We start from the raw sequence: 20,924 nt of genomic DNA on the forward strand, positions 1-20,924 counted from the left end.
CAGGATTAGGAATGAGCACATCAGAGGGACAGCTCAGGTCGGCTGTTTTGGGGACAAGGTCAGAGAGGCCAGATTGAGACAGTTTGGACATGTGTAGAGGAGGGATAGTGGTTATATTGGTAGAAGGATGTTGGAGATGGAGCTGCCAGGCAAGAGGTCAAGAGGAAGGCCAAAGAGGAGATATATGGATGTGCTAAAAGAGGACATGAAGTTAACTGGAGTGAGAGTAGAGGATGAGGAGGATAGAGTTAGGTGGAAACAGATGATTCGCTGTGGCGACCCCTAACGGGAACAGCCGAAAGAAGGAGAAGAAGATTCAATAAAAGATTTAAGTCGGTACCTTTGGCTGCATTATGTGCTGCCAGGCTGTAAAGTGGACACTGCTCCACTCGGGCTAACATTTCTCCGGTGGGTCACTTGGAGAGCGAGACTGCAGACTTCAGACATGTTTAGCATCTGTTTTTTTTTTTTTTGAGTCTGCAAATTTCATCTTTGTTGATATTTTGCCATTTGCAGCATAGAACTACAAATCCTGCCATTCTGAGATGGGAAGTAGAGCTGCTACTTTATTTTGTGTTATAATTTGAATTGGTGCAATTCATATAAGTTTTACTAGCCCCTGAGAGCAGTAGGCTAATAGGTAGTTAAAATTACAAACAATTACATTTAAACTAAAAACTAAGAATGAGGAGCGCACAGCTGTTTACCAAGTGATCGAACCATTTCCACTGCACCGAGTGACTGACAGCAGCAGCTTGGAGTGACTTTACCTGCTCTGAGTCATAGGCTACCTGTAAAATGATTGATTGGGACATGCGTAGAATATTTATTATCTTGCCTCATGAGCTGTTCCTCTGTTATTTTGTAACTTTATGCGTGGACTTGATGTCAGATCTGCAACATTCCTGCAGTGACAAATTAATTATAAACAAATTCCTACATTTTTACCTAGTAGTGAATTGTGCTTATGACAGATGAGCCTATAGAATTATTAAGGCTTATTTTGGATCTCAAATTCTGTTCAGTTTTCATGAGCAGTAATTTTCTGGAACTCAATTTTTTATTAAAGCTTCTTAAGTAGCCTATTCAGAGGGGACGGCTGTGCCTCTGGTGCAGGAGGAGCTCGTGCAGCCGATTCCTCCTGGTGAAGTGAGTGAGACAGGACTGGAAAATCTCACATTCAGAGGAACTTCTAATCATTTCCTGAGAAAAATGTTGCCTGACTTCAAAACTTTGGCTAAAGCAGAGCTGGCAGGTCCAGTCTCCAGTGCGGCAGTAGAGCATGGATTCAGCTTTCGGATCTGAAGTATAATGGCCTTGAGAATCCTAGCGACAGTCACCTCCAGGCTACAGCTGGTCAGCTGAGTTCAGTTCCGTTAGCCTGCCTTTGTGTAAACGGGTTCTTCTCATGTTAATGGTAATTGTCTAATTTTGAAAAATTGCACAGTTGCTTTTTAAGGCGCAACGGCCGTGGTGTTTTTAGTGTTGTTTCATGTGGTGTTGACGTGAAAAGTGGCTGCACATTGGCTTGTTCCATGTAGCCCCCTACCCCCATAAATAATTCCCTGACCGCACCCCCATCTGAAAACAGCTCCTATTGTCCAATCAACACAACTTCGCTCGCTACTAGTACTCATGTACATTTTGTACTTACACACAGAATGTTACTAGCTCACTATGCTGAGAGGTCAACAGGACTGTAACTAGTCAAGCTGACAGTGGTGTTTAAGAACGCCCTCTGCTGGACCACGAGGCAAATGACATCAAACGGCCTGTTGAGCTCACTGACCATCTGTTTAAGACTCAAATAAAAAGTGACAGCTGATCACTGATCTGGTTCACAGGTTCAGAGAACATCTCTGCTCCCAGTCGGACCAGCACTCCCAGTTTGACCAGTGTTCCCAGTCTGACCACTACTCCCAGTCTGACCAGAACTCCCAGTCTAACCACTACTCCCGGTTTGACCAGTGTTCACAGTCTGACCAGATCGCCCAGTCTAACCACTGCTCCCAGTCCGACCAGAACTCCCAGTTTGACCAGAACTCCCAGTCTAACAACTACTCCCGGTTTGACCAGTGTTCACAGTCTGACCAGATCGCCCAGTCTAAACACTGCTCCCAGTCCGACCAGAACTCCCAGTTTGACCAGAACTCCCAGTCTAACAACTACTCCCGGTTTGACCAGTGTTCACAGTCTGACCAGATCGCCCAGTCTGACCACTACTCCCAGTTTGACCAGTGTTCCCAGTCTGACCAGAACTCCCAGTCTGACCAGTGTTCCAAGTCTAACCACTACTCCCAGTTTGACCAGAAATCCCAGTCTGACCACTACTCTCAGTCTGACCAGTGTTCCCAGTCTGACCAGAAATCCCAGTCTGACCAGTGCTCCCAGTTTGACCAGTGTTCCCAGTCTGACCAGAACTCCCAGTCTGACCAGTATTCCCAGTTTGACCAGTATTCCCAGTCTGACCAGTGCTCCCAGTTTGACCAGTATTCCCAGTTTGACCAGTATTCCCAGTCTGACCAGAACTCCCAGTTTGACCACTACTCCCAGTTTGACCAGTATTCCCAGTCTGACCAGAAATCCCAGTCTGACCAGTGCTCCCAGTTTGACCAGTGTTCCCAGTCTGACCACAACCACTACTCCCAGTCTGTTCCCAGTCTGACCAGTGCTCCCAGTTTGACCAGTGTTCCCAGTCTGACCAGTACTCCCAGTTTGACCAGTATTCCCAGTCTGACCAGTGTTCCCAGTGCTCCCAAACCCAGAGGAGAACTCTCAGCCTTCTCGCCACCTGCATCGACTCCTCCCAACAGAGTAAGACACACTCGCTGACATAATGCATCCTCTCGCCACTAGCATAAACCTGATTCTGTGAGGGCCAGACACATGTCCTCACAGTGCAGAAATGTCCTACTGAAATAAACACCGTCTCTCCTGTCCAGGTGTCCTCGCCCACCTCACCATCACCCAAACTGTCTCCCATACAGGAGGGTAAGTAGATTTTGAAAATGGACAAAACTGCAAGGGACACAGAGTGAAAACAATCTTGTTTACTTCCACGTCTGATGTTCTTCTGTGTCTCAGTAAAGAAACCGTCAGTCTTCAGCGTTGGCCGTTTCCAGGTGACGCCATCTGAAGATGTCCCTGGTGTCCATCATCAGGAGCCACGCCTCCTCAATGAGGCCATACCCCCTGCACACTCCCCACCTCCCTCCAGGAACAACCAATCAGAGAGCTCGGAGAGCAGCACAGAGGAGCAGAGCGAATCGGGGAACAGTATTATCCAAGTGTCTGTCTCCTCCCCTGTTGGTTACCTTGGAGGACAAGAGCAGAGGAGGAGGAAGAAGGAAGAGGAGAAGGAGAGGGTGGAGGGTTGGAGGCTGAGCATCAGTCGGTGGGAGGGGTCAGCTGGAGGCCCTGGGATGACCAGCAGCAGCTCCAGCCAATCATGGAGCCGCTCTGTGGCTTACATTAGCTCTGACGAATCAGAGGGTGAAAATGAGATGTGGGAGGAGCTACAGGAGCTTCGTGAAAGGTGACTAGTGGATTGATGGGATGCTTGCTAACCTGTGCCAATAATCTGTCATGTATCCGTTAATGAAGCTGTTAATTAGAAGAAACAAATGAGTGATTCTGGCAGCAAGTCTTTAAACCCTTTTCACCTGTCCTCCCAGACACCTGGTGGAGGTGCAGAACCTACAGACAAATCAGAAGCGAGAGATCGAGGAGCTGTACCTGAGGAACGGGAAAGTCCCTCCGGTAGCTATCTTCTCTCCAGCTGCCATGTTGAACCACCGCCATCGTCGCATCTCCAAGAATGGAAATTACACACCTAACCGCAAGAACAACCTGCAGAGACTGGAGGTGCTGCCCCCTGCAGGTGGGAGGACACACTGCACAGCACAGCTGCAAGAAACCAAATGATAATGCTTATTACAATGACAGGAAATAGTAATATGAGCAGAGCCTGTGGCTGTGGTCCAGGTATCATGAGAAGGAGCCCGCTGAGCAGCAGCAGCAGCGGATCCCAGGAAAGAGCAGGGAAAGGAGTGACGTTCACCCCGGGGCACAGCTGAACGGTGAGCTCTTACCGTCTTTACATTCAAGACTCCCATTGAAAGTCTGCTCATTCAGCCCACAGCTCATGCCAACTCTCAGCTTTTTGTGAGAGCAGCAGGACAAAAACACCTTATACTGTATGTCAGTACTTCATCTTCTTTCCATCTTTCTTACTGATCTTTTTTTTTTTCATTTTCATCTCAGTTTTACTCTCCCGCTTAATAGTTCCAAAATTCTTTGTTTAATGTAAATGAATGACTGCCCTCCAAATGTTCAATAATTCAATCAACAATTTTAGCATCTTCTTCAACACATTGCTGTGTATTTTATGCAAAAACCTATGAAATTACACTACAGTTAATGTTGAGTTTGGTCCCAAAACCCCACCAAATTTAGCTTTCAGGTGAAGTGACTTGGATTTAACCTCTGTCTTCCAGTGAGAGAAGAGCTGCTGACTGAAGACGTGAGGAAGAGGAGTTCTCCCTGAACACTCGTCACTTTATCAAAGCCACAGAAACAAGGCAATGTTCAGACACTGAGGGCAACAGGACTATTGCTTTACTCTGCTGAATCATTTGACCGAGACTGAAACATTTAAGCACTTTAAGAGAAAACACCGCGTCCCACTGAACCGGTCTAACTTTGTTTTACTCATGAGGTTCTGCAGGTTCCACATGTCAGACTACTTATTTATTTCCAATTTAATTAGAAGATAAACCCCTGGAGATGCATCAGAGGCTCCTTAGACGCACACACGTAAACAAATACATCAAAACAAAGACAATAAAAAGAACACACAACGACTCTCCCACAGTCACACACCACATCAGCAGGGCATAGAGTAAACAAACACAGAAGTAAATAAAGTGACACGATGCAACAACCAGCAACCAGAGCATCAGAGGTCAATGTGCAGAGAAGCAAGAAACCAGGTTCAGGAAGTGAATCCAGTTCGATGATGGTTTTTTTTTAAAGAAATGAACAATAAAGACAAACTGATGTAAACAATGGAAGCTGAGGACAAAGGACAGTTAATGTCGATGCATCTGAAACTACAGCGGTGCCCAGTTAAAACTATGTCAGAGTTCACCATCTTCAGTAACAGTAACATTTATTTTAATGTACTTCTATAATAAATTCAACATGAGGCATCAACGAAAACTGTGAATCCAACAGAGATATTTCAGTTTATGAGATCAGTACAATTAATGGAAAACCGAGCAGATCAGTGACTGGGAATAGAAAACTACACGATTCAGCTCAGAAATGAGATTCAACAGGTTTTTTGGCATTAGGCTTTTATTATTTTACGGAGTAAGTGGACAGGACGGAGGGGGTCAGTGGATCGGACCCACCACACAGTCGGCGGTTGGAGTCGAGCTGCTGTCATCGCGTACACGCTGTGCTTGTATATGATGTTTTAAAAACTGAGGTTTACCCGAAAACCTGATTCTGAAAGCTCTGCCCTCCATCTCCAGGAGGAAACTAAAACCTGCTGTCTGTTGTCAACAGCTTGTCCATGGTCCACCGCCCACCACATCAGGCTTCTGTCCAGCACAGTCCTGATGAGTTCAGCTTGTATTCATTTACTACTGCGCATTATTTTCTACCTTTAACTCCACCTGCTGCTCATCCAGTCACAACTCTGACGTCAAGAGAAGCATTTCAGGTGTGCAACCAGTTTGCAGGTGGTTTAAGACTGAGTCAGTTCAGAGTCGTGTGTATGTGCTGCACAGTCCGTGTCTCAGCTTATGATCTGCATGAAAGCAGCTAAAGAAAAATTGGAAGATTTAAGGAGAGACCGAACCAACAGCCATCACCTCCTCTGGTTTCTACATGACAAAGTCAGTGACGCGGCCACGTGGCTCCACATAACTCATTTTGTTCCCGTTGTTAAAGTTTGACTGGTATTAAACCTGGTATATGAAATGTTTGCGGCAATACCGTCTCCTGGGTTTCTATTAAGGTAGAAGTTCGCTGCCGACTCTTATTTGGTGACTTTAACAGCCAGTAGCAGGAAGAGAGCCGAATCCTACAGGCCTAGAATGAACAGTTTACAAATGAATATCAAGTGAGAAAAACAAATCTCCAGTGGCGCTTCCAAGGAGCAGAGACAGGATGTCCCCGTCCTCCGGTCAGAGAAGAACTGCAGCGCCTCGATCCCAGGAGAATATTGTTGACCACGTGGCTGTTACGTCAGAGCAAGTCTTGATCGAGTCAGACAGAAAACTAACCAGCATGCTTTGGGTCATCTCCTGATGCAGCTGGAAATGGTAGGAACCTGCAACTGGAGACTTCACAATAAAAGCCCTGTGTATTATTGAAAATGTCAGAAACACTGTGGAGACATAAGACAAACAACTTTAATCTTCAAGGACAGAGCAGCTGCATCAGATTCATATCTGAGGAGAAAAGAGAGACAAGCGAAGTGAGCTGCTCCAAGAGCAGCAATAAAACCTGAACAGGTGAGTGATGAATGTCACTTTACAAGGGCTGGACAAAATATCAGAAACACCCGGTGGTGCTAATACTTCAACAGTAAAGTACGTTTACTCCAATACTGTACTTAAGACAGACTGAGGTAATTTACAAAAATATCAGCCTCCAAATCTACCTGAAGTACCAGCAGTACCAGTACCCGTCCAGCAGAACGGCCCGTGTCCCAGTAACGTCTCTGATACTGGATCATAGTGACTAATTACTGTGTCCATCACTTTAATGCTGCAGCTGGTAAAGGTGGAGCTGATGGTAACTACCTTATATACTTATACTGGGAAGTACTTTCCATCCTGCTGGGTAGCTGGTGGATTTCCTACTGGGATCAATAGAGTCTGATGGTTCTACTGGGTTTGATTCATCTGGTTCTGGACCTGAAGTTATCAGGTACATGTAGTGTAGTAAAAAGTACACGGTTTGTCTCTGACATGAGGTGAAGTCACAGGATGAAGGAGCAGGACATGGAAATATTCAGGTAAAGTACAAGTACCTGAAAATTGTACTTAAGTACAGGTATTTAGTTACTTTCCACCACAGGTTTTACTGCTGATGCTTTAGCTACATTACACTGATAATACTTATACTACAATAGAGGATTTTTTCATTAATGTAGTGGTACTTTTACTTGTGTAAACCAAACATGCTCCTACAGGTTCATCAGCACCTGGAAAAGAACTGCAGCCTACATCGAGTCATCGATGAATGTGTTGTTAGGGGCAGGGGGGGACGTTGATGCAGGGCTGAACCTCAGTCTTCTCTGCGAGGGTCACGAAACCGCAGTCAGCATTTGGATTTCCGAAGAATATCGCTGGGATCTTCTGGCGACCAATGGTAGGACTGCAATACAAATGGCCACATGGATATTTTCATAGTGACATCAGAATCTGTCGGCTTCAAAAAGCTGATACATCTGTCAGTTTGACATGAACACGTGTAAACACCAATAAGGATCCTGGAACCAGATCTGTGCTTTGTCTGATGGACAATCTCTCTAATGTTTACATGAGCAACACATCTTTGACATTTCTCCACTGACACTGTTACTGATTAATGCCCAGTATGACTTACTGGTGATACTGGAGCTCATGTTGTTCGCACACTTCTCATGTTCCCGTCTCTCTACTTATTCTTGGAGCCTGCTTCACCGACTGTCTATCCACACCAATATTTGTGATATGTTCAGTTTTTTATGCTCAAATTCAAAAAGCAGGTAAACTGACTTGTAGTTGCTGTAATCAGGTTTACAGTATCTCCTCCTGGCGCGTTGGGGGCTTCCTCCACAGGGTGGTCTACACAAACTCCATGGCTCCCAGCCTTCCCAGCTGCCCTTCACTGCAACACAACAAACACAAACAATAACAAAGCTCACCAAGGCCACGTTAGCTCTGGAGACACATCAACTGTCACTAAACCAGTTTGTACCAATAAACTCCTTTGTGACATTTTGGTAATATGGTAAAATACAGCCCACAGTGTATTGGATGAATCAGGCACCAATAAAGTGCAGCATAAACCTGTAAATATTTGATTGGCGCATGATTCACCCCACATATGCCAAGGTGAAAGAACCAGCAGGTCGACCTCTGCGTTGCCTCACGTCGGCTTTGTTTGGGTCAGTCGGGTTGAAAAAGTGACACTTGAACACATCACACAGACGACAGCCACCGGCCGACTAGCGCATGTGTTCTGGGCCCACGTGACAGAAGTAACTCCCAGTAGGTGGCGGTGTCTAGTCGCCGTTCAGAAAGAGAAAGAATCAGAGGTGGACGTGGAAATACAAGCCATTAATAAAGCCTCTGCTGCTGTTGGCAGCTGCTTCTAATGGAGAATACGTCTGTTAAGAAGCTTCCTTTCTCTGCCCGACCGTCGGCTTGGTGTGTCACGGCCCTAAGCCCTTTGTGACCGCTAGTAGCCACAGCTTGGTCCAGGCAGGGCCGTCAGGTGAAATCTGTGGAATGCTTCTGCCCACTGCTTCTTTCTTTAAGAATAAAAGCAGGCACGAACCATGTTCTCCTTTGTACGAGGCGAAGATGAGTCAGGAATAAACAGGAGAAAAACCTGGAGCGATTCTGAGATACTACACAAGCACAAATGTAATCCAAACACAGACTCTGGGAAGGTTTTACTGGTGTCCCAGTCCCAAAATCACAAGCTGCAAAAATACTCTAGCTATTGAATCTGCAAACTACAAACTGGCCTCCAAGTTAACTCCCAGTACAGTTTGAGAAGTACACACCAGCTAAAAACAACAAACTGACATGCAGCTACTAAAACGTATCCCTCCGCCACAGCTCGACAGGAAGCTACTGTCCAGGGACACGAAACATACATATTTGTCTCAGAGTAACATTGACAGATACTGACTCATGTCACTTTACTGGGGCAACTGAATTGTCACTTGAGCCCCACATGAACTTTGGGTGTATTTGTTCACAGAATGAGGGGGACCTGTTTCTCCTCCATTTGTATTTGATTTGTTTACAGTCAGTCGTGAGAGGACCAACTTGGAAAATTCCTGTAAGAGCAGAGTTAGAGCCTCGGAAATGCATTTTGTAGACAGAAAGTCACCTACGGACACAACGGTTGACGTCATAGCAGACCCGTGTTTCTGTCAGGGCTTCTGCTCCGCTGCAGATAGACCCATTAAAGGCTGGAGGATGACACAGGCGGTCTCGGGTCTGTTTGCCGCCCAGCTGCTTACAGCGGATTTCCTTATCACCAAACGGGTATTTACACGGTTTCCAGGGCGACCAGTCCAACCACACTCCGTCCACTGCAAACACACAAGTTCACCAGCTGAGTTAAACGATGCACACTCAGACGCTGCCTCCATCACAGCGGCGTCAGGATCAAACTGGACACATAACAGGTGGTTATTCAGTCTCACGACGTAGTCTGAGTCAAAATATTTGTAAAATGACAGAAAAATACTTTAATATAAAATTAAAATATTACATTCAAAGAAAAAATTCATTGTCCAAAAAGTATCATCAAAACTATCCATGAAAAATGAGTGAAGTAGGAAAAATATTACTGGAATAAATAAACAGCTGTGAATGGCTGCCTTAGGAGGAGGACTCAAGCTGATTGGCTGACTTCAGAACATTTTTATGCAGTAAACACAAAACTCTTGTATGTACCTGGACAGTGGACGTTGGTTGCACAGACGCTGGTGCGACGCCCCTCGCCAAGACACGGCTGGCCACCATGTCTGGGGGCAGGGCTGTCACATCTCCTGACTGACACCTGGGGGCCCATCCCACAGGTAACAGGACAGGGAGTGAAGGGAGACCAGGACCCCCAGCCTCCATCAACTGATAGAGGGACACAGACAGAGACAGACGACGATATTGAGACTGAACCTGCTCCTCCATTACCGTCTCTACAGAGACACCTGGGAGGTGCTGAAACACCTGACAGTCTGTTATCAGTGAAACACCTGGGCATCAACTATCATCTCATGCAGCTGTTGAGTCACAGTGTGTGGATGTATAGTAGGCGTACAGGCGGTGTAGGAGTGGTAACCGTACTTTGACAAACAGGCGTACCTTGGCAGTTAGGCAGGTTGTTGCAGTTCTCCGTCTGGCTGTCATCACCCTGACACCCTTTGCCACGTGGGCTGGATGAAGGCGTGGGGTTAGAACAGGAGCGGCGGCGAGTCCTGACGGGGGGTCGGCCTTCTGGGATACAGGACGAGGAACACTCACCCCAGCTGGACCAGCCGGACCAGAACCCGTCCACTGTTTTTGACCCAGAAAGACTTAGGTCACTGATACACCCACATTTAAACTACAGTTCATAAACACGTTGGCCTGCTTTGTGTCTGGCTGGAGGGTTTCCAGTAGCTCCAGCAGAGGGCGCTGTTTGTAGCTGGTGTGTCTGCTGAGTCATGTTTGTTTGATGAGGAGATAGCCAGGTAAGCTAATTGAGCACGAGCTCCTTTAGCACACAAAACTAAGAGAAATGTCAGATTTCCATCGTCCTTGACTTGAGGGTTTCCCTCCTCTTTAGTGGTTTAACAACACTGACTGGGGAATCAGCTCCACCTGCTGTTTAGCTCCATCACCCAGTCAGCTCAGACTCGCACAGACAGGCAGAGAGCGAGTCAGGTTTTACCTGTACCTGTCTGTGAGCTCTGTTTGACATAAACTTGTCAGTGAGTTTGTGTGTGTGGTACCAGGACAGGGACTCTGGCAGACACTGCTCCGAGCACTCGACCCTTCACATAGTCGACCGCCATATTTAGGGGCAGGGCTGTTACACATCCTTGTTGACAGCTGAAGCCCCTCGCCACAGGTGACGGAGCATGGCCCAGGTGGAGACCACGCCCCCCAGCTGCCATCCACTGCAAAGACAACCAATCAGAGCTCACGGACTGTGACTTTGCCTTGAACTCTCTTTGTGATAGGGTCATCTATTAGTCCCCTCTCACCTGGACAGTTGGGAAGCTCGCTGCAATCCTGGACCTGGAAGCCCTGTCCAGGGCAACGGTCACCAGGTGGCACTGTGTCATTAGACGGGGCGGGGCTAGAGCAGGAACGATGTCGCGTTCTGGTGGGAACATCACCACGCTGTTCATCGATACATAAACCAGAACACTTAAACCAATTGGACCAGCTGGACCAACCACCGTGGACTGAGAGATAGACAGGTGTATAGAGAGAGAGAGAGAGAGAGAAAGAGTTAGGCTGGGAGAGATAGATAGGTAGGTAGGCAGGCGGACAGGTAGACAGTCATGTTACCTGGACAGGTGCTCTGTGGGGAACAGTTCTGCGTCTCCTTGGAAGGACCATTGCAGGCCAAATGACACTCAGGAGGACTGGAACAGACTCGCTCTCTCTTCCTGACTCCGCTTTCTCCACAGGTGACTGAGCAGGGCGACCAGCTGAGCCACAAGCCCCACCCCTTATCTACACACAAAATTCAACATTCATGTGATAATGTGTGCGTCTCTGTCCACAAGGTTTTATTTGCATTTACAATTTCCATCAAAAGAAGCGGAAAGAGAATATCTGGGGACTTGACATCCTTATGGGGACAAAACACATGTCCACATATCGTAAATTATTATATTTCAGGGTGAAGACTTGTTTAAAGGTACAGTTAGGCAAGCTGCTATGGTAAGTATACGTGTCCTCACAACGTCTATGTCACGGTAATGTCCCCTAAAGTGTCAGAAACATGATTCAGCGTGTGTACCTTCGCAACAGACGCCACTGCACGGCTCTGTCTGCAGTTTCTCCACAATGTTGTTGCACCCGGAGTCGCCGATGCCAAAACACTTCCTGTGTCTCTGCCTCACCCCCTCGCCACACAAGACGTTACAGTGTGACCATGGCGACCAGGTAGACCACACCAGACGACTGAAAACACACACACAGACAGGTTTCGTTACAGAAGAGAAGAAACCCTCATTGTGACTGCAATCATAACTAATAACCAGCATCAGAGATACCACGTCCCACTTTCACTGGATTTATAAGACAATGTAATGTGGAGAATGAGAGTTAATGCATCTTTAAGGTCGGGGCAAGTCTCCAAGAAGTGTGTGTGTGTGTGTGTGCGCACTGACCCACAAAAATGGCACACTCCATCTTCTGTCTTGTAACCGTACTGAGGGTTCTGACAGCAGTCATCCTTGTCCACCTCCCCGAGCTCTCCATCACACTGACCGGAGACCAGGTCGAAATGTACAAAACACTGCACACACTCTACGTGCACCCACACACACACACACACAGGTTACAGCTGTTAACCCACAGTTTGCCAGTTTTCTGCGTCAACGTGCAGCTCAGCAGGTGACACAGGACCTGAGCCCCGTTTCCCTTGAACAGCATCAGTAGTGGTGTAAAATACTCTCCATCTAAAATGCACTGAAGCAGATGAACACTTGAGCCTCATCACAGCTATGTGCTCGCGCGTGCGTGCGTGATAGAGGTGAATTTCAACACAGGGAAAGTCTGTTTCTCATCACAAGTTACACAATTTTCAGGCAAACGTCCAATAAAGAAATTTACACACAGGACTCAGTTTGATTTAGTGGAATCTGCATCTGTGGCGTTTGTCTTTGAGCTGAACGCTGCATTTTCAGACAGTGAAACAAAGAAGCTGTTCATAGCTTTGTGTACTTGGTGCTTTCGCCAGGTGGGTCCCTTCTCACCACCGCCGCCCCGCTCTTTACTACTGTTTGAGCTGAACTTGGTTGTTGTGCTACTGACTGACACTGAACAGTCGCTTTGAAAAAACTGGACTTTATTGCAACTTGCTTATAATCATACTTTAATCTGACAAACGTGCACGTGTACACGCACGGTGTAGGTTTCTAAGTGGAGTATGTGTGTTCTATCAGTGCTGAGAGCGAGGAAAGACCTGCATGCAGTCAAATTTACTTCAGTTAAAGAAAAACAATAGTGAAGTTGTTTTTGGCACCGAGAGGGAAAAGACGGACACCACTGCGCCGCTTGATTCTACAGCTATACAGACAAAAACTGATTAAAATGCTGCTGCCAGAGTTTTTACCAGAACCAGAACTGAGCGCATCACTGCTGTTCCTTGGTGCTGACGCTGGCTACCAGTCACCTACACAATCCATTTCAAAGTGCTCCTGCTACTTAATAAATCGCTCAGTGGCATCATGGGGCCGGAACACGTTCCTGCTCTGCGAGAGAAACAAGCACGGCCAGAGAAGGTTCACCTCCATATTTCAGTGTGAGCTGCAGAACCCTCCACGGGTCAGCCGAACATGTTATTGTGCAGTCAGCTGATGAGGACTACTAGTTCATTTCAGACGAGGGCAAGAGGTTTATAAAGTGGAAAAGCCTGTTAAGAGATTTTAATCAGAGAAACACTGTCAAAATGTTTCATCTGCTTTAAAACACAGAGTGAGCGACAGTCAGGAGGTTCAGGCTCCAGATATTTTCCAGCAGTGCAATCAACAGCTTTGTAAAAACGCCGTCACACAGCACAAGAAATTCTAAGACCTTCTCGTTCCTCTGCCCACAAACTTCCTGCAGAGCCTAAATCTGCTCGGGGGTTTTACACACATCCTGCTGACAAACAGACAAAGACCGAAAGAACATGTTAACAGTCAGACTGACCTGAACGCTGCACAGCAATCAGCAGCAGAACCAGAACCAGCAGAACCTCCATCCTCCTGCACAGACCTGACGTTCAGTCTGAAACCCGTCTGGACTTTGTGCTTCCTCTTGTGTTCCAGCACTGATCCTCCCTCTGACCCTCTGCTGACCCCAGGTCTGTTTGTCAGAGTCAGGCCATGGACAAACAGCAGGCCCCTGTGAGAACCAGGACAGCTTCACGCTGGGTTTCTGGTTAGTTAGTTAAAGATTAGACATGTAGTGCTGGTGGTTGCAGTTACCATCAGTGTGTAGGCAGTGAATGAGAAACATGTCTGTGTGCCTTTGTGAGGAAATGCAGGATTTCCAGTAAAGTTCACTAACCCCCATAACCTTGACATGAAGCAAGAGGCTGCTCTGCAGCTGTCCAGCTGGTAAACACAACCGTTCCTGTCAGGATGAGGCTGCACTTCTACAGAAACCCTCCCCTGCCACAGCTGCCAGACACAGGCCTGACAAGTTGTGCAGCTTGTTTTTATTCCAGAGTCAGACTCGATCTCATGCTTTTGTGTTCTTCATTTGACCTATTTTTACTGGCTATGAACAGCCATGTTTGACTAACTGCACAACTCAGTCTCTAAGAACAACACAGCACTGGCTGTTTGTCTTTGCAAGGAGTCAACAACCGGTTTTGATTCTACTGAGGCAAAAGTCCCTGCAGCAGCAGCTTCACCCAAATGTGTTCAGTGTTTGCAATGCTGTGTCTGAGCTACAGTGAATCCACTGTTTTAAGATCAATTCAACCACTTTCATTACATTAGCTTTCACTCTGCCTAAAGAGAAGCGGCGGGCTGCAGACCCACCTGGTGGACTTTACCTGCATGTGTAACGTGAATGATAATGCCAGGTGTCTCATCCAGCTAACAGGGGCCTGGGGAAGATGTGAAGTCATCTGTGATTATCATCAGCACCACTGAACAGACTCACCAAACTGTGCAAGATTAGTTTTCAAACCCACAGCTCATCACGTGGCTTCCTGCACATCTCAAAAGATCAGGCCACATTTGAATGTCCAGTACTTTGGTTTATGAACAAACACTTGGAAAAACAATGACATTCCCATCAGCCTCAGCTGTTCTGTGTTCACTGCTAATTAGCTGGCGTTTGGAGTCAAAGTGAGTGCATATAAAAGAAGAGAAACTCATCCAGGACTCTGAATCTGGAGGCATTAAGATAAAAAGCCTTAAACATATCACTGCTGACACCAACACATTTCAACTCAGTGAAACGACAGAACTCCCCAAACTAAATTTGGACCCCGGTTCCTCCAATGGAAACGCAGGTAGAGGAACTAAGCTCCACAAAAGGTTCCTGCTCCCTTTTGTGGAAACCGAGGCGTTTCATCTTCACACCTCAAGATTCAGTCGCAAAGCTACTTTGTTTCTTGAACAAAAAGTTCAGTACAAAAATTTAGTCTGAATAAAATTACGCCTAACATTGAAAACCAATGTGGTGAACAAGCATCTCCAGGATTATAAATCTGAGAAGTTTGATACTCAGTGCTTTGGGCGGATCTCAGACTGCGCCTACAGAGGCGCACGACATCCCGCCGTACAGGCCTCACAAGATGAAAACACAGGAAGAAGATTCACCTGCAGACAGAGGTAAGTCCCGCCCACACTGTTTTATTGACAGGTGACTGCACAAAAATGACTGCTTTGCACCAAAGATGACAGATCACCACTTCAATGAAATAAGCTTCACATCTTGTCTTTCAGGCCTCAGCAGGTCTGTAGTCCTTCATTGTGCAGTGGTTACACTTATTTCACTGTTTTGACATCATGGAAGTGTCCCCACAGGGCGATCAGCTCCCAGCTCCAGTGTTCCCAGTGTCTGAGTTAAATTTAGTCCTTCCAAACACCAGCTCGTTCCAGTGAAACACCCAGATCATCACACCGTAGTTCAGTAGTCGTCACGGTAAGCCGCCGTCTTCTTCAGCAGTCAGTGTGGCCAGTCGCCTCAGGGATCCCAGACTTCCTACCAGCGGGGGAGCGATGCCATTTCTTTGTTGTACAGCGATTTTTCCTACAATTATATCACAAATCCTTGGCAAACAAAATGAAAAAGCAGGAGTGAGCCGTAACCAATTTCTACCACAGGAAAGTCTCATCTATCTGTTCCTCGGTTTGTCATTGTTTATTCCTCTTTCTTGTTCAAATCACGACCCAGTACTTTCAAAAATAGACAAATTAATTTTCTTAGGTTTGTTTTATCCTCAGGGTTCAAATGTCAGACTACAGAGTCGAGTTCTGCATGGCACCCAAACCAGTCCAAACCAGTGTTCAGACCCAAACCCAGCCTGAAGATATTTTGTCTGACTGTACCCATCACTCATGGACATCTCCCAGGCTAAAGGCCCGTCTGTTTCAGTGCTCACCAGCCTCTGTCCAACGTCACAGCGACTGAAGCATGACAACCCAACAGTCAGTGCCACTTTAGGGTGCGACTACTCAGTGAGATTAGGCCCTCAGCAGTTCTCTGTCTCTCTCAGGGTGCTCATCCCACCTTCGGCATTAAACTGACTTTAGACCTGCTTGGACAAACCGATTTGATCTGACCTCATCCTTTATTCCACTAACTCTGTGAGAAAACATATTGAGATGTGTCTAAAGACAGCATCTGCCTTGGCACTAAACAAATAAAAAGATGTGGGAGTTTCTGTGACTGAAAGCTCCCGACGTGTAAATACCATCCATTCACTGGCTCTCTCTAAATCATATGGACCTGCCTAAAACACTGCATGGTAACAAATTAGTCAGAAATAAAACCTACAATGGAGGCAAGCTCAGTTCAGCTAACAAAATGCTTACGTACCAACGACATATGTTGGCTAATGCTAACTAGCAGGACCCAACTGATCCTGTTTTGATCTCGTCTCTTTGTGGCTCTGCCGACCTGCTTTGCATCTGGTTCACTTGGCTCACACTCAGCTCTTCCAGTCACCACCCAAACACTCTGTGGGGACTTGCTGGAACTGGGCAGCACAGAGTTCACACTGAAACGGTTTTAGCAGGTGATAAATATTCTGGGCTGAAACACTGTGGAAACACACACACTATGTGTTGTGTAACAGTGATTCAGTCCATCAAAGAGCTGAACAGGAAGTAGCTGCTGGTTCAGTGAGGGCCTGAAAACTGCTCGGCGAGACATGACAGAAGTCTTTGTTCACGTGAGAAATAGCAGCTGACAAAACAATCTCAGCACAAGCTTCAGTTAGTTCTGGAGCTTTCGATCCTGAAGCTTGATCTTCAGCAGGCAGTCTGCTCCGTGGATATGGAGCTGTAGATGCTCAGGACTTTGTTGTTCATCATTGCCATGGACGAAGTCTGTGTAAATACCGATTAGAGTACAACAAAGGACTAAAGTGGACCAGAGTTTTGGTTCTTTTAGCTTCTGACCCAAATGTGCAGGAAGTTTCTAGTAACTGTCACCTGCTGTCATGGAGGGAAAAGAAAAGAGGAAACGGGTTTTTATTACTTCTGGAATTCAGGACTTTAAAGCTGTAAGGGCCTTGTGGTGAGATGATTTTGCCAGCTGCTCGGTGAGTCTTTGAGGATATAATCCCTGGCTTCAACTTTGTCATGAAGAGCACAGTGTAAACATTCTGGGATCTTAGACTATGGCATTGGACACCTGTTCAACTGATCTTTTGCTGGACTGTGAGTTCCAGTTCCAACCTGTGAACTGGGACAGACTTGCAGCGGTGTTCCGTACTCTCTGAATATTCCGTTTTCAGTGTTGGAAGTTAAAGGATCCTAGAGGCGACTGGACCGACGCTCTGTGTTTTTCCTTGTAGACATTTTGGCGTCGTTGCTAGCGCTGATGCTTCCTGTAGCCCTGCTGCTCAGTGGTGACATCAGAGAGAGGCGGAGTCTCCGCATCCCCTGTTCCTCCCCCGCTGACTCCCTGCGAGCCATACAGAGAGCCTGGAAGAGGGTGGATCATCTGAAACCCGCTTGGATACAGGACTGAGCAGAGGGAGCCGATTGGCTGCAGCCTGCAAGTCCAGTTTGAATGTTTGAGTGTCCTTCCGTGAGCTTGTACCAAAATCAGAAGAAAACAAAAGAACTGGAGGGAAAAGAAAAGAGGAAACGGGTTTTTATTACTTCTGGAATTCAGGACTTTAAAGCTGTAAGGGTGGAGAAAGAGCACATGTAAAGGAAAGGGTGCAGCGGATGTATAACACAAGGCAAAACGAGCTTTGTTGCAAAACTGAATGTGGCACAATAACCGTTTTATCTCGATTATCTTGTTTTCATAATAGCTGGAAACCAAAACTGAAAATAAAACTTGACTCATGTTCCAGCCCGGCGTCAAATGAAAGCTAAAGCTAAGACGTCAGGGGTCCTTCAAGGTCTCTGGCTACTGAAGGTGTATGAGCAGATACCTCACAGGGGGCTCTCTCCCAGACCAGCTGTGCTGTATTGACAACTACTCCAGACAGTTTTAGATGTAAAAATGTAATTACTGATAGTCCCGTCTCTACGTTCACCCCGTGCTGACACACTCACGTCATCTCTCGAGTTCCAGTGCTACGTTTGGGACTCAACCCGCGGCTGGCTGCTCTTCTCCGCTACCCTGTCCTGCAGCATTGGGCTGATCTCCTCCTCGGGGTCGTAGTAGTAAAACTTCCTCAGGTAGGCGATCAGAGGCCTGAGGAGACGGTGAGGACAAACCATTTCAATATGCGGCCTTGATGCAACACCAGAGCTTGGCCCAGACTCAACAATGTAGGGTTTACATCTTTACACCACAACGAAATGGTAGCACATGTGCAGCTCCTGTCGGCTCAACATCCCAGTGAGAACACAAAGCTTCTGCATCACAGCTTCCATCACACTGATCGCAGTTATATGCAAGAACAGGCTCAATGGTTAATTACATGGACAATTGTGGGTGTGGTGTACATTTTGTAATAATTCTTTAGTATATTACTTGTGTGATGTAAGAATGTTAACACTGTTAAAATCTTTTTTTAGTATAATACTTGTGTGGGTAGAAGTGAATCATTTACTGCTTGCAAACCAATGATGTAAGATGATGTCATGGGGTAGGACTGGATAAGTCTGACTTCTTCCTACTCCATTCAATCATGTACTAGGTATAAGCACATTGATATTGGATTATGTGTAAAATTATGTGTGTTGTCATATCAACAGTTTTACATGCTTGAAAGAATAAATCAAATCAATCAATCAAAATCTGTGAGTGAGGACACTGTGCACAACATGCTTGCTCATAATTTTAAACATGTTCTGCTCTTAGTTTTCTCATGTTCTACTAACACGTTCTATTTTCTAGGGACGGGACAAAACATCAAAAACAACAATATGTACCAGTTTGTCTAGCGATATGCAGTCAGTATGGAGAGCATTCAGTTAGGTTTCAGATTCGTCTTAAAATGGATTCACTTTTATTTTTCCTCATCAATCTACACACAATACTCCACAATGACAAAGTGAAACAGGTTTGTGGGGCGTTTTGTAAATGTACTGAAAATAACAGACTGAAACATCCCGTTTACATCAGTATTCAGAGCCTTTGTATTGACACTTGCAGTTCAGCTCTGGTGCATCCTGCTCCGGTCAGTGGTCGTTGAGATGCTTCGACAGTTTGACGAGAGTCCGTCTGTGTCTAATTTAATGCACTGGATCTAATGAGGAAAGGCACACACCTGTCTAAGGTCTCACTGTTGGTGGTGTGTGTCAGAGTGAAAGCAAAGCCATGAGGTGGAGCAAACTGTCCACAGACAGGATTGTGTCAAGACTCAGATCTTGGGAAGGATAAAAAGAAAATGTCTGCAGCATTGAAAGAGTCCAAGAACACGGCAGCCTCCATTGTTCTCAAATGGAAGAGATGTGGAACCACCACCAGTCTTCACAGATCTGGTCCCCAAGCCAGACTTCGGGGACGAAGGGCCTTGGTCAGACCGGTAACCAAGAACCCAGGGGTCACTATGGATGAGACCCAGAGTTCCTTTCTGGAGACGGGAGAACCTTATAGAAGGACAACTATCAGCGCAGCACTCCACCAACCAGGCCTCTGTGGTAGAGCGGCCACATGGGCGCCATTCCTCACTAAAAGGCCCATGACAGCCTGCTGGGAGTTTGCCAAAGGCACCTGAAGGATTCTCAGAACATGAGAAGCAAAGTCCTCTGGTCTGATGAAACAGAGACTGAACTATTTGGCCACAACTCCAACAGTGTGCGAAGAAAACCAGGCCCTGAGCATCACCTCACCTCCTACAGTCGCACATGGTGGAGGCAGCATCAGGCTGTGGCCACTGGGAGACTTGTCAGGACAGAGGGGAGGACGGATGCAGGAAGATGTAGAGCAATCCTGAATGAAAACCTTCTCCAGAGCGCTCAGGACCTCAGGCTGGGGTAAGACAATGACCCAAAGCATACGGCCAAGAAAACACAAGAGTGGCTTCAGGAAAACTCTAAGAAAGTCCTGGAGCAGCCCAGCCAGAGTCCGGACCTGAACCCAACAGAGCATCTCTGGAGAGACCTGAACATGGCCGTGCACCACCGCCCCCCCATCCAACCTGGCTGACCTGGAACGATTCTGCCAAAAAGAATGGAAGAAAATTCCAGAAGGAAGGCGCTGAGTTTGTAGCTTTGTTCTTAAGGAGACTTGAAGCTGTTGTCGCTGCTGCCAAAGCAGCTTTAACCAAGTCCTAAGTGAAGGGTCTGAACACTGATGTAAATGGGATATTTCAGTTTTTTAATTTTAATACATTTACAGAAAACTCCAGAAACCTGTTTTCACGTTGTCATTGTGGAGTATTGTGTGTAGATTGATGAGAAAAAAACCTTTTAGGAGGAGTCTGAAACTAAATATGGAAAACTGGTTGTTCTTTACATAATCAAACCAGTGCTAGAAAAGAGGACCAAAGCACAAGCATTCCACAGCTAGTCGAGCACTGTTGTAAGTGAATTTTTAACTGCATCGTGACTGAGTCATGGCCATACTGTGCATCGAGTCGTACGAGGAAGAAACATCATGTCACCCCATCCCTTCTGTTCGACATCACACTCCTAAAGGCCGTTTGGCAGGATACAGTTTAGAGTTAGATCAACATTAACGTTAGGTTCAGGGGGCTGGGGATGTCATCTTGTCTTCAAGGGTCCTCACAGGTATACAAGAACAAATGTGTGCTTACGTGGGTAGCGGCAGCTCCTGGATGTGGTCTATGCGGACCAGCTGTCTGATGCAGAAGCGACAGAGATGCTG

General features: G+C 46.5%; 3 protein-coding genes across 3 annotated transcripts in view; 1 reads left to right on the forward strand and 2 right to left on the reverse strand.

Annotated features, from left to right (window-relative positions):
- The window catches only part of LOC109973455 (serine/threonine-protein kinase WNK4-like), a 28,788-nt gene extending 22,036 nt beyond the window's left edge, over positions 1-6,752 (forward strand). The window contains exons 20-26 of the mRNA XM_020623074.1: positions 1,845-2,631; positions 2,685-2,814; positions 2,943-2,991; positions 3,085-3,535; positions 3,675-3,880; positions 3,985-4,079; positions 4,497-6,752. Of these exons, the coding sequence (XP_020478730.1) occupies positions 1,845-2,631; positions 2,685-2,814; positions 2,943-2,991; positions 3,085-3,535; positions 3,675-3,880; positions 3,985-4,076 (1,715 nt within the window). The 3' untranslated portion in view covers positions 4,077-4,079; positions 4,497-6,752. The remainder of the gene's footprint in view (positions 1-1,844; positions 2,632-2,684; positions 2,815-2,942; positions 2,992-3,084; positions 3,536-3,674; positions 3,881-3,984; positions 4,080-4,496) is intronic.
- A 265-nt stretch (positions 6,753-7,017) lies between these two features.
- LOC109973440 (properdin-like) lies at positions 7,018-15,202 on the reverse strand. The gene is made up of 11 exons (XM_020623043.1): positions 13,653-15,202; positions 12,128-12,266; positions 11,755-11,918; positions 11,298-11,465; positions 10,988-11,191; positions 10,733-10,900; positions 10,104-10,295; positions 9,696-9,869; positions 9,128-9,328; positions 7,776-7,887; positions 7,018-7,392 (listed from the first exon to the last, which is right to left on the reverse strand). Exons 1-11 carry the CDS (start codon positions 13,702-13,704, stop codon positions 7,266-7,268), a joined length of 1,701 nt encoding a protein of 566 aa, XP_020478699.1. The 5' UTR covers positions 13,705-15,202; the 3' UTR covers positions 7,018-7,265.
- Positions 15,203-15,293: 91 nt separating this feature from the next.
- LOC109973456 (uncharacterized) overlaps positions 15,294-20,924 on the reverse strand; it is a 23,029-nt gene continuing 17,398 nt past the window's right edge. The window contains exons 9-10 of the mRNA XM_020623075.1: positions 20,854-20,921; positions 15,294-18,341 (exon numbers count right to left, since the gene is read on the reverse strand). Coding sequence (XP_020478731.1) covers positions 18,221-18,341; positions 20,854-20,921 — 189 coding nt within the window. The 3' untranslated portion in view covers positions 15,294-18,220. The remainder of the gene's footprint in view (positions 18,342-20,853; positions 20,922-20,924) is intronic.

Source organism: Monopterus albus, unplaced genomic scaffold (assembly GCF_001952655.1).
Source record: "Monopterus albus unplaced genomic scaffold, M_albus_1.0 scaffold292.1, whole genome shotgun sequence".
In the NCBI taxonomy this organism is placed as follows: Eukaryota; Metazoa; Chordata; class Actinopteri; order Synbranchiformes; family Synbranchidae; genus Monopterus; species Monopterus albus.

Coding starts and splice junctions, on each gene's coding strand:
- LOC109973440 (XM_020623043.1), bottom strand. CDS start 13,704: ATGGAGGTTCTGCTGGTTCTGGTTCTGCTGCTGATTGCTGTGCAGCGT. Junction 11,919..12,127: donor GGAGTGTGCCATTTTTGTGG/GTCAGTGCGCAC, acceptor GTGTGTTTTCAG/TCGTCTGGTGTGGTCTACCT. Junction 10,901..10,987: donor CGAGCTTCCCAACTGTCCAG/GTGAGAGGGGAC, acceptor TTGTCTTTGCAG/TGGATGGCAGCTGGGGGGCG.